The sequence below is a fragment of the Scleropages formosus genome, chromosome 20 (genome assembly GCF_900964775.1).
Source record: "Scleropages formosus chromosome 20, fSclFor1.1, whole genome shotgun sequence".
Lineage (NCBI taxonomy): Eukaryota > Metazoa > Chordata > Actinopteri > Osteoglossiformes > Osteoglossidae > Scleropages > Scleropages formosus.
Window position 1 is genome coordinate 1409781 of NC_041825.1, and position 11844 is coordinate 1421624.

Consider the following 11844-nt stretch of genomic DNA (forward strand, 5'->3'; position numbering starts at 1 on the left):
GAGGCTGTAATTTGCTGTACTGATACAGATAAACGGACAATTACCGAGACTCACCAGATCATGGTCATTGACCACCATCAGCTCAATGTACTTTGTTTCCGTTTGGACCGTAGGGGGTGCCCGACGCACCTACAGGGGGTGTTAAAAAGAAGCTTCAGTCTGCAGAAATGACACCAGTTACTGGCTTAGGATGAGCTGCTATCATTCGTACGTTGGCATTTATTCATTTATCTGACACTTTTCTCCAAAGTCATTTACAGCGTTAAGCTACGTAGAACTATTCACCCATTTATACAGCTGGGTAATTTTACTGGAGCTATTTAGGGTAAGTACCTTGCTCAAGAGTACTACAGCTAGAGGTAGTATTCAAACCTGCAGCCTTTGGGTCAAAAGGCAGCAGCTCTAACCACTACGCTACAAACTGCCCAATGTCTATCACCTGTTAACACTTAAGCGCCCTTTGAATGTCCGATAAATAAAATGCTTAGTAAAGTTTTCAGAGCGTCCCTTACTTGTCTCTTTGAGCGTCTCAGCCCCTCTGAGAAGGTGGGCTGCTCCATCTCAGAGCTTCCATCACCGTCACTGTCAGAACCAGCATCCAAATGGCCATTGCTGCTGTGCTCTGTGCAGCCTGGGGGGAGGGTTGTGGCCAGATGTTGAAGTAAGAAAGGGGGGAGGAACAGCAGACTGAGAGAAACATGGACATTCACATGGATGTCCCCACTCAGCACTAAGGCTCATGTTTGCTCAGCCACCTGGTAGGGGAATCAACGGTCAATGGCGTGGGGAGCGACACACTAAGGAGGGGAGGAGAAGGGAAGCCCCATCAGCAGCTATGGGGGAAGATGAGTGCACTGAGGCTACAGCAAGGAGGGATTGCGGTGTTAAAAGAAAAGTTCAAACCTGGACAGAAGGGGGGCAGCTCCAGAGCGGGCATCCGGTACACCACGTGGTGGTTCTGCTCCTGCACCGGGAAGGAGAGACACGGGTCACAGGGCTGGAGTCTGGCTCCACTGCCATCATCTGCAGAGTTGCAGTCTGGTTGATATCCCTGACACAAAATCACTCAGACAGATTAAGGGGATTTGAGCAAACCGGTGAGACCTCCTGAAAGGTGGAGCTGAAAGCGAAATGTGAAAGTGAAATTTTTTATTTTCATGATAATCTCATGATTATTTGATGTAGAAGCTCACAATCTTTCTGAAGAAACACAAGGGTTGAGCTTACAAAAACAAATCCTCAATAAAGCATCTAGAGTGCACTGCTCTTCTTGAACTAGGAGACAAGCTGGACCTGCATTAAGTACTCAAATAGCCATTTGGTGCCTCAAGGGAAAGGCAGGAGGAAGAGGGAGGATGGAATGGGCTGGAGAAAGGGTTCATCGACCCGTCTCAGACAGCGATGAAATGCAGCTCTGCTTACATTATCACAAGTCCTACTGGAAAACTGCTGAGTCCTTCTGGTCACAATGTCTGAGCCCAAAGTTCTCCTTAGGAAATAGACTGGGGGTGAAACGGTGGAGCAGCAAATTCCGCTCTTGTCTCACAGAGCCTGCATGGCGTAAAAGGACACGGATTCCATTCCCAGTCAATCAGTGTGGTGTTTGCATGTCGTCCCAGTGTTTGTGTGGGTTTCCTTGAGCTACTCTGGCTTTCCCCTGCAATCCAAAGACTTGTGTTTCTGGTGAGCTGGCGACTCTAAATTGCCCGTAGTGTGTGTGAGCGTGTTGCTGTGCTGTGTACATGAGTGAATGACTGTAGGTAGTGTTACTGTAGTGTACCTACCACTGCAACTCACCTGGGCTGAAAAGGTGTCAGCTTAAGTCCTAGTTAATAAGCACTAGACATCATGAGTAAATATAAAAGTATATCAGCGGGCAGAAAACGTCTGGCCTTTGCAGATCCAAAGCCGCTAATCTGCAAAATTTGGATAGCCCAAATAGGTGAATTTCTTATGCGCAAGAGATGCTCTTTGATGCCAGATGGCCATGTACTGTCCAAATATCAATTGAGGACCCAGTATCGCTTAATATTCAAAAGCTCCTTTGACTAATTTAGCCATTTGACAGTCCAGACTGACGATTATCTGCAGATGGCATCGCTGTCTGGCTCAAAGCTAAGAACATTTCAGCCTGCTGGAGACAGAGGGAATGAGGAGGCGTCAGTCCTGTCGTGGAAACTTTCCCCGCTGTTTACTTTGTTGGAGACGTGCCACAGGTGAACCCTGGATGGAAATTTCTCCCCTTCCCCTGGCTCCTCCCTGCCGCCCCACTGTCGCCAAAGCTCTTCCAGAAGACGCTACATCAGCAGGATTCTGTGGCGTCAACTCAATACTTTCCACATATCAGTGGGGGGATAATATGACAGCAGTGTTCTAGAGCAGGTGGTGAGAAGGCTCCTCTTTATGAAACAACCTGAGGCAGCGGATGTATATTTCACTGATCTGGAAAGTGTTGCAGGAGTTATAATTCAATCGGTGCCCCTCCCAGTAAGAGAGTATTAGGTTTTCTGTCTTGTGTTACTTTTTCCATAACAGACACAAATGCATCCTGACCTCGACACTCGAGTGATGAGCACAGAACGGCTGTCTGCGCACCGGGAAGGTGTGCTTCTGTGCAGAGGGGTGGACTTCAGCTCAGAGGTGTAATAACAAAATTTTGGACCTTGGCACCAGGGCAAGAGTCAGCACCTAAGCCGATACACACTCCAGCTGTGAGGGATGAATGGAGAGGGTTCCCGATAGCACAAGAGTGCTTACATCATCTGGGCCATGGCAGATATTACTACCATGTATCACCGTGCCATCGGCCACTCCCTTCATCTTTCCCTGACCATCCATAGAGGGATGCGGTTATCTCCTCTCTCTCATGCACTCCAGTGTACACACGTCAGAATAACCCCCCCATGCATCAAGGTGATATTATATAAGAGGATTAATACTCGCACCGGCCCATCGCGGCTAACCTGACCACTGCCGTGCAGAACAGGCTCGATTCCATAGGTGAACTTCCCATCCGAGAACATGCCGCTGCAAAGAGACAAAGAGATGAGATGGATGACTGAGGTCACTCTGGCAGTGGAGGGGCCACCCAGAGGAACACCAGCAGTTAAGGGGTTTGTACTCACTACAGGCCATGGCATGTGGAGAGAGCTGCCCAGGAGGCGGGAACGTCCCGCAGCTGCCCATGGTAGTAGCAGTGCTCTCCTCCCTGTGAACACAGCCCGGAACCAGCCATGTTAAACTTAGTTCATTACAGTGGTTACCAGTGGATGGGTGGGTGAGTGAGTGAGAGAGCTTACATCATCCTTAATGAAAGTCAAGCAGCAGCCTTTCCATTGACCCCATAAAGATGATCTGATCCCAATCCAGTACACGTACGACAACAGCCCACACTACACATCATTCTACCTGCAACACCTGTCTGCAGTTTCATAGACATTAGTTTTTTCCTGAGACATTCGATTGGAAGTAAAATCAGGAAGTGAGGCGCCATGTCTCCTCTTCCCACACATGAGGAACACCTGTGTGTTGCTTTGGTTTCCCTCTTCCGTGCAGTTCGTTCCACACTAGTACTGCCCAGGTGCGCTCAAACTTTTGAAATCCAAGTGTTTCACCCCAGGCTGTTAGAAATGAGCGCCAGGTGTCCGTTCTACCGCTACGGTTTGGACTGCACACATGCAACACACCTACTCTTCTGTTAAGAAGTCCCCAGATCCCACCCACACACACTCACACACACTGCAGGCACACATATTCTCACACATACACCTGGGTTCGAGGCCCACAGATGTACTGTGGCTACAAACGAATTTACACTCCTCCTCATTTACATGGGTTCATTTATTCGACACTTTTCTGAAAAGCGACTTACAATTATTCACCCATCTATACAGCTGGGTGATTCTACTGCAGCAATTGAGGGTAAGTACCTTGCTCAAGGGTACCACAGCTGAAGGTGGGATTCAAACCTGTGACCTATAGAGTGTAAAGGCAGCAGCTCAAACCACAACTCTACCGCTGCTACTCATGCTGAGACAACGGTGCTGTCCTCATCTGACTCGCCGCTGTTGACTCGATGGGTCACCTTGAAGTGCACATCTGTGGACGAGCAGGTACACAGTATCCACCCAGGGGATGGAAAACGAGGACAAAGAAAAGAAACAATTACCATCATCTGAGATATCAGGAGCCCTGGTGACCTTCGCTGTCATACAAAATAAATGGAATTGAGCTGAATTAAATTTAGGATCTTCTGACTGTGACAGAACCCTTGTGCTTAAAGTGCACGCAGTGCTGTGTGTGTGTGTTCATGTGCTGTGTGTGCGGTCCAGGGCGCAGATCTCATTATGTAAGTGCATGATTTCCATGTTAAAATATGTACGACTGTGTCCCCTTCTGTGTGCGTTCCCAGCAAACTGCATATATTACATAATGTCTGCTTTCCACGCCAGTCGAGCCCTGGGATCCTGGTCTGTAGGAGACGGAGACGGAGACGGAGACCAGCTGCCCAGACTCCCAGAGAGCACCGGCAAGTCATCGTGCTTATCGTTAGCTCACATATGGCGAGGAACTTAAAAACAGCATTGGGGCGAACGATATATGAACTCTCTGTACTTTCTCACATTAGTCCTCCGCTCTCTTTCTCGGTTACCACCCACTGCTCTGACAGGTGTCCGAATCTCGGGTGGCGACGTGCCTTCATGTAACATTGCTGTAAAAACTGTGGTGTAACGCTGCCATCTCTTCACTTTCCGCTGGTTCTCGGTGGCTCTCGAAGAAAGCAGAAGGCCGAAACGACGGCAACGCGCCGTCATTTGATGGCGCTTCTGACCGTGACCGTTAGCGCTGTACGCACTGCTTGGCTCCGCCCCTGAGCTGCAGGCTCCTCCCACAACAACTCTTCCTTCGTGACACTTGCGTCCAGCAGCCTCACGATAAAGTCCACTGCTCTTTAAAAAAATTTAACACATGCGCTCAGAGACTTTGAGACAGAAGTGGAAGTGCGGGGGGGCGTGTCCAGGACAGAGCCCTCCTGCCCCCGGTGGGACGGACCTCGAACTGACTGCAACTTGACCCCTCCGCTTTCGTTCACCTTTCACAGTGTGGCTATTTCTGTCCCGAGACACCCAGGTGGTCCTCCCTCTCTGCGCCAGTGTACGTCTCCCTCTCCCTCTGTGATTTTCCCATAATTCTCTGTGTTTTCTCTTCTCCTCTGCTGCTCCTGGAGGAAGGTAAAGCTCAGCGTCACCCATCGGTGTAATTTAATGGGGAAGTTTGTCCGAGCACAGAAAGGGGAGGAACGACCGGTGCAGGACAGACTCGATAACGAAGCGAGAGACAAGTATGTAGGTCAGTAAAATGGGGTGAATTGGCGACGCGGCTGCGGGTTCGGCAGAGGGAAGCGGCACCGCGGCGCGCGCTCACACAATGGCCCTTTATTCTCACTTCAGTATTTGAGCTGCGCCTTCTACATTTCGCCACTTCATTCTTTCCCCCCCTTTTATTTTGCCTCCCTCTGCCAGCGGCTGACTGACAGGACTGGGCCAGTGTGGGCCGAGGCTACCGGGCGCCGGGTGCCATGGAAACGGGCACCTGATTGGCTAGGTGGGCGTGTGAGACTCAGAGGGAGTGGGTGGAGGGCCAGGGTGCTGCAGCGCCGGTGTGTGAGCGTGCCAGTGTTTCCCTGCGTGGATCTGCTGGGGCGGGGGTTGGGCCGAGTACGCAGCAACGCCCACATCCCATTCACGTTCATTTGTTTACCGAGATGTGCCCTCCTTCAGGTTTCCGTGCCTTTCGTTGCACACGTTACCCACGGAATCACGTGGAAGTTTCTGCGGATTAAGTACGGTTTAAACACGGCTCTCTGGTAACACGCTTAGCTTCGGAGGAAGGGAGGAGTCCGGGTTCGCGTCCCGAGTGCGGTTCAGTCTCTGTGGAGGGTGCATGTCCTCCTCGTATCCGCAGGGGTTTCCTCCGCGTGCTCTGGTTTCTTCCCGCAGTCCAAAGACATGTGCTTGACGGCTTTAAATTGCCTGCAGTGTGTGTGTGTGTGTGAGTTTGTGTGAGTGTGGAGTGAGACAGTCTCCACAGTGATATGGGGTCCTGTCCAGGGTGTACCCTGCTTTGTGCCCTTCAGGGATAGGACCTGCACCTCCATGATGCTGCAGTAAGACAAGCAGTTATCAATAGTGAATGAATGAATGAATGAAAAGGAGCAGGTTGTACACTGGAGTCACAGACTACAGCAAACTTCCAGAAGGGCCCTGCTATTGTACCCTTGAGAAAGGAAGCTGTGCTTCTTCTCAGAGTTCTGTGATTAACATGATGAGCGAGAAACAAATGCAGTGAAAATAAAATAAAACACGTGTGTGTGTGTGTGTGTGTGTGTGTATGTGTGTGTGTGTGTGTGTGTGTGGTTCATATTTGCAAAGGTCCCCAAAGACAAATGGACTCAGGGACAATAACCTCTCGCTTCCAAAGGTGATGCGACCCAACGGTTAACAGGAAGGTTCAACCATGCCAGGTCCCTGCAGCTCCTTGGCCGCTCCGTTGACCAATCGCATGCTTCACTCACACACACACACACACACACACACACACACACACACAGAGCAGGCGACCGCTCACTCAGCTCATCTGAGGCTCAAGGTATTAAAGCGATGACCTCTGATGACTGACAGAACTTCCAGCTCCTCGTTTTCGCACCGAATCGACACTTTTTCGCTCTTTTCGCGAATTGTTCTCTTCCACTTTTTCTTGAGCCAGTTTTGCCTTCTATGGAACGCGACACTAAAAACGCTCCCTTTGCCGAACACACTCACAGAGGCTCTACGACACGACACGCAGAGTGCCCCCCCCAACCCCCAAAAAAACCGTCTGCTCTTCGACACCACTAACAGAACGACTGAAGAGTCCCCAGATGACCGCTGACGACCGCGATGATGACTTTGAACGCGTAACTGAAGTAGAAGAAGCTGCCGAGAGACACCAAAGAGCAGAATGAGCAGCTGAAAAAGGGATTCTGTATTTTCTGGGTTTCACTAGGATAACGATTCAGTTCCTCACACTTGTTCAGCAGCACCGCAGTGTCCAGTGTGTCCGGTGTGTCCGGTGCGTCCAGTGTGTCCAGTGTGGAAAAAGTCTCCGGTGTGTCTGGTGTGTTCCGTGTCTCCAGTGTGTCCGGTGTGTCCGGTATGTCCAGCTCCTCAGCCATGAGCACACGTGCACACGCTGAAGTGCCAGAAAAAGAGCCCTCGAAGTAAACGTGTGCCTCTCTTACCTCGGTCTGCGCCGGCCTCCCGTCCTCGTCAAAATGGCGCTCCACGTAGTCCGAGGACAGGAGATCGCTGCACAGAGCGGACAGAAGGGAGACAGGAGGGAGACAGGAGGGAGACAGGAGAGCGCCCATGAGCGTACACACGACCGCACACACGTGTGTGACACAGTATGTCGCAGCTCCGACGGGCGCGTCTCGGGAGCGTGCGCCAGCGAAACGAGGGACGGTCCTCGCCGTTACATGGCATGCGGGACAAAACTTTTTGATTTTTGATTTTTTTGCCACACACATAGAGGTGCCAAAGCATTTCTCGCAGCTGAGTCTTTCGGCGGAATGTGAAATGATTCACCGCGGTACGCGCTACCGCAGGGCGCAGCGCAAACCCTGTCGGCCGCGTCGCGCAGCGAATAAAGGAGCGCAGCTATGAAGTACAATGTGATCAGTGTAAATATCAGAGCCTCATAAGTGAGTCTAATCGTCCTCTTCATCGCTGTTAATGTACTGTAAGCAGTTTAACCCCACCCCCCCACCACCACCACCACCACCACCACCCCAGGGTGTCGTGTTCGCTGGAGGAAGCGATGAATAATGCAGCTGCCGCCCTCAGCGCACCTTCTCGAGGGACGGAGCAGAGAAGAGGGATGCGTGTGCCGGACGCTGCGGCACGGGGGACACGTCTGCGCCAACCTGCCCTCCCCTGAGAGCCAGCGACTGTGGGGTGAAGGCATTGCAGTGCGGTGACAGCGTGACCCCCCACCCCACCCCACCCCGAGGGTCCACTCACTGGTTCAACTGCAGGTCCAGGATGAAGGAGCTCCCAAAGGCCTCCAGCAGGAAAGAGCTCTGGGCCAAATGGACAGCCTGGGACTTGGGGGACGGGGGGGACGGGGAGGGTGAAAGAGAGGGGGGGTCATTAACTGGAGGAACGTGCCACGGTCACAGCAGAAATTAGGCAGACACTCCTCTGAGCAAAGGCACAATCAAAGAAAAAGGTCTTCAGAGGAACATCCGTCTCCACGCACGAGCTCAGTGGGTCCATTTTTACCCCATAATGTGTCACTTGTAAATAAGGTAAACTAGGTAAACAGCCCACACAAATGTGCGAGTTCTCGTTTTATTTGTAGCGCTACGATTGCTCCCAGGACCCCAGCGAGAGCTCTGCGCTCCTCCACCTCCGTCTGCTTGGTGCTCCCACAAGAGGTGCAAGCTTCAAAATCGGCAAGGTTCCGAACTTTGGCCCCAGCGTGGTGGAACGATCTCCCCGAGGCCCTCGGAACTGCTGAATCCCTCCCGATGTTCCAGAAGAGGACTCGGTCAAGCACTTCTCCCCCGATCTCCTTAGTGCTCCATAAACTTTCCGAACTTGTGCAACAAAGAGAGAGCGACTCCCTATCAGTTGACGTGACACACATGACACGACTCATGTGACACACACACGACAAACATGACATGCGACTCTGAGGATTAACCACGGGGTGAACTTGTGGTAAAACTCTGCCCTTTAAAGACGCGACGGCAGGACTTGAAATGAACGAGAGATCAGTGACGCCAAGAAGAGCGAAACAAGTTGCGCTCTAGGTCCTTCACTCCTGTGACAGGGTAAATACTGAGGTAAATAGAGAGCACTCTGACAGCACTGCCCTCGAGCAGCCTGACATAAGTGGGGAGGGGGGTTGGGGGGGTTGTGTTACCGTGAAGCTGAGGGAGAACCATCGTACGCATCTCCTGAGGGACAATAAATTACACACACACGTCACACAAAGTGAGTAAAAATGATAATGTATATATTAATTTTACCACAAGGCAGCATATTGTACTTTCATTCTCCAAACGGTCACTTCACACTGAAGGAGCTGAGATGTTGTGCGGTCGTTCCACCCCTTTCTCACACTGAGCTGAAGTGTGTGAGAAGGTCATTGGACTCTGAGGGTCATGTTGCTCCAACGGTCCTGTGATGCCTTCACCTCTACAGTACGGTTTTACCCCCCCAGCCCCAAGAGCGACACACACACACACACACACACACACAAACAAGAGCAAGTCCAGCTTCGGTGTAACGGGCAGGTACGCCGTTACCACTGCGACAGGAGACGGTGGGGGACAGCATCTCATGGACACTTGGACATTGTCACACTGGTCAGTGACGCACCTCTTGGTCGTCTCGTGTTCTGCCGCGTTTGTGCGGACATGGTTCAAAAAGACAGCAGGTATCCAGCGGGACCCAGAACGTCCGTCTCGCTGACCGCGCCAGGCGGCTCAAGGTTGCGCGACCGCAGCGCCTCGCGAGAAACAGCTCTCGATTGATGGGCAATATGTCTAGTGGCGGAACCCGAGAGGCGGAGAGCGAAAGGTGATCGGAGCGACGTTCGTCCACGCGGGGTTGTGTTTCGGGACTGTCCCGCATCGCCCTGCCGTCTGCTGTCAGGTGGGGGTCCGGAGGCGGACCGTTGATTCGCATTCTTTTACTGAGCTGTGACAGTAAAGTCCTGCAAGTCCTGGGTCTCTCCTGTCCACCAGGGCGACAAGCGGCCATGAGCACGTCGCTGTCGCTTCCCACCGTCCGCTGTCCACCAGCCACCATCCATCGCCCACCACCGAGCCACACACACACAGCGATGACGGACCCCACTAAGGACCTTCTCAGCAACCCCTGGCCACTCAAGCGTGTCTTGCAGTAGAGGGGAGCTCTTTACTTCTCCCGCATCCCGTTAAGTGTGAGGACACACTGACGCGACGAGAGGCACAGCAATGAGGTGTCCCCTCACTCTTTCTCTTACGACTTGTCCACTGCTGCTCTGTGACCGACCCATAAAGGTGTCTGAGCGAGGTCTCCGAGGAAACCCCTGGAGAAACGACGACGCTGCACCTGGAACTCGAAGCCCTCGCTGCCTCGTTCCATGACTGACGGCTGAATAACGGAGCAGCGAGGAGCCAAGTCCAGCGGGGATGAAACGCGACCGTGGCCGTCCATCTGTCCCCCGTGCACCCATCATCCGTGGCCGTAACCGCTTGTCCCGCGCAAGGTCGCGGCGGCCCAGAGTCTATCGCGGAGGCCAAGGACATGGGCATACTGGGCCACGGGACATGGGACAGGGGACACGGGACAGGGAGAGGTGGAGGGAGAGGAGCGGACGCTTCGGTCCTCTTCCTGCTACGGTCCCCGCACTAAAGGGATCTACAGCCGGGTATTTCCTGCGGTGCACGAGGGTCCGAGTCCGACAGAAAACTATGAGAAATGAAAAACGTACCGGAACATGTCCAAGTTTGTGGAAAGAATCGATTCGTGGACTGGAAGAGAACAAGAACTGTTTCACTAAACACTTACAGAGACGGACAACTTTGTTCTTTTCTTTTTTCTTTCAAACCGCAGTTGATTGTTTTAGGTGCGAGTTTCCTCCAACGCAGAGACGTTCCACTTCCCATTGTTATCTATATGTTTATAACTATATATTATATTTGTCCTACAAGTGACACGTGAGTCATTCTTAGCGCAGCAGTTCGCGGTAAATACCCTGCTGCTCGAGGCCACCAGACTCTAGCCGCAGGCAGGATTCGAACCCGCAACCTTCAGGTGCAGAGTAGGCTAGCTCACAAGGGCCACCGGGGGCACGCGAGCGGGGACGGACGGTCCTGCGGGGCACGTGCGCTCACCTGGCTCCCTTCCGTGCGGTTCCGCACTCTGGTGTCCAGCTCCCCGTGGACAGTCTCCTCCTGCGCGTGGCTCTGCTGCACGAGCCTCTGGGGTCTGCACACATGCCGTGGGACCGCCGTGGGAGCCGCGTCCCGCAGGAGCGGCAGCAGGGAGCCGCTCCAGCCTGGAAGGGGGGGGGGGGGGGGGGGCAGTGACCGGACATTGACCGGACATTGACCGGACATTGAACGGCCCGGTTCGCGCCTTTCTTCTCCAGCGTAACTTGACCCGACGGCGGCGCTGCTACACTACAGCGATGCCCTGAGCGCCCTCCGCGTGACCCCGGAGGGGCTGTGGGGTATCCGTTGCCCAAACAAGCGCACGAGCACAGTACAGTACAGTACCGACCGCGCGCCCGCATCGCTGCTTGTCACTCCATGCCCACTAGCCGCCCCCCCCCCAAAGACCCCCGGTGCCAGGGTGCCCCGGCACCCCCGCCCCGCCACCTACCCTGCCCTGCCCCGCCCCGCCCCGCCCCTCACCTGTCACTGCAGCAAACAGCAGGCATCGCAGCGCCAGCATCGTGTTCACATAGTAACGCCAAGAGTGTCCGGCGGTGGGCGAGCAGCACCGAGGAGCACCTGACGAGGACGACGACGACGACGACGACGACGACCGGCGGACCAATGATGCTGATGGGCGCGCGCGCGCGTCTGTGTGTGTGTGTGTGTAGATACGTGCACGCGCGGCTCCGCGCGCCCCGTCGATCTCCGACGCGGAAGGGCTCGAGCCGTACTGCGGAACGCGGCAGCGAGTGTGTGTGTGAGTGCGAGTGCGAGCGAGCGAATGAACGAGTTCGGGGGGGGCGGCTCTGTGCACGGACAGGGTCTCCTGCGGAGGTGCGCGAGGGCGGGGCGGTAGTGTGTGTGTGTGTGTG

General features: G+C 53.6%; 1 protein-coding gene across 9 annotated transcripts in view; it reads right to left on the reverse strand.

Annotated features, from left to right (window-relative positions):
• LOC108919648 (disintegrin and metalloproteinase domain-containing protein 11-like) overlaps window positions 1–11842 on the reverse strand; it is a 30714-nt gene extending 18872 nt beyond the window's left edge. For 4 of the 9 annotated variants that reach the window (XM_029246974.1, XM_029246973.1, XM_029246970.1 and 1 more), the window contains exons 1-9: window positions 11450–11842; window positions 10928–11091; window positions 8061–8143; window positions 7280–7346; window positions 3126–3208; window positions 2946–3027; window positions 904–964; window positions 513–631; window positions 55–129 (exon numbers count right to left, since the gene is read on the reverse strand). In XM_029246974.1, coding sequence (XP_029102807.1) covers window positions 55–129; window positions 513–631; window positions 904–964; window positions 2946–3027; window positions 3126–3208; window positions 7280–7346; window positions 8061–8143; window positions 10928–11091; window positions 11450–11489 — 774 coding nt within the window. In that variant the 5' untranslated portion in view covers window positions 11490–11842. The remainder of the gene's footprint in view (window positions 1–54; window positions 130–512; window positions 632–903; window positions 965–2945; window positions 3028–3125; window positions 3209–7279; window positions 7347–8060; window positions 8144–10927; window positions 11092–11449) is intronic. The other 5 variants (XM_029246976.1, XM_029246978.1, XM_029246975.1 and 2 more) reach the window with 3 other exon arrangements.
• Between the last annotated feature and the right edge of the window lie 2 nt (window positions 11843–11844).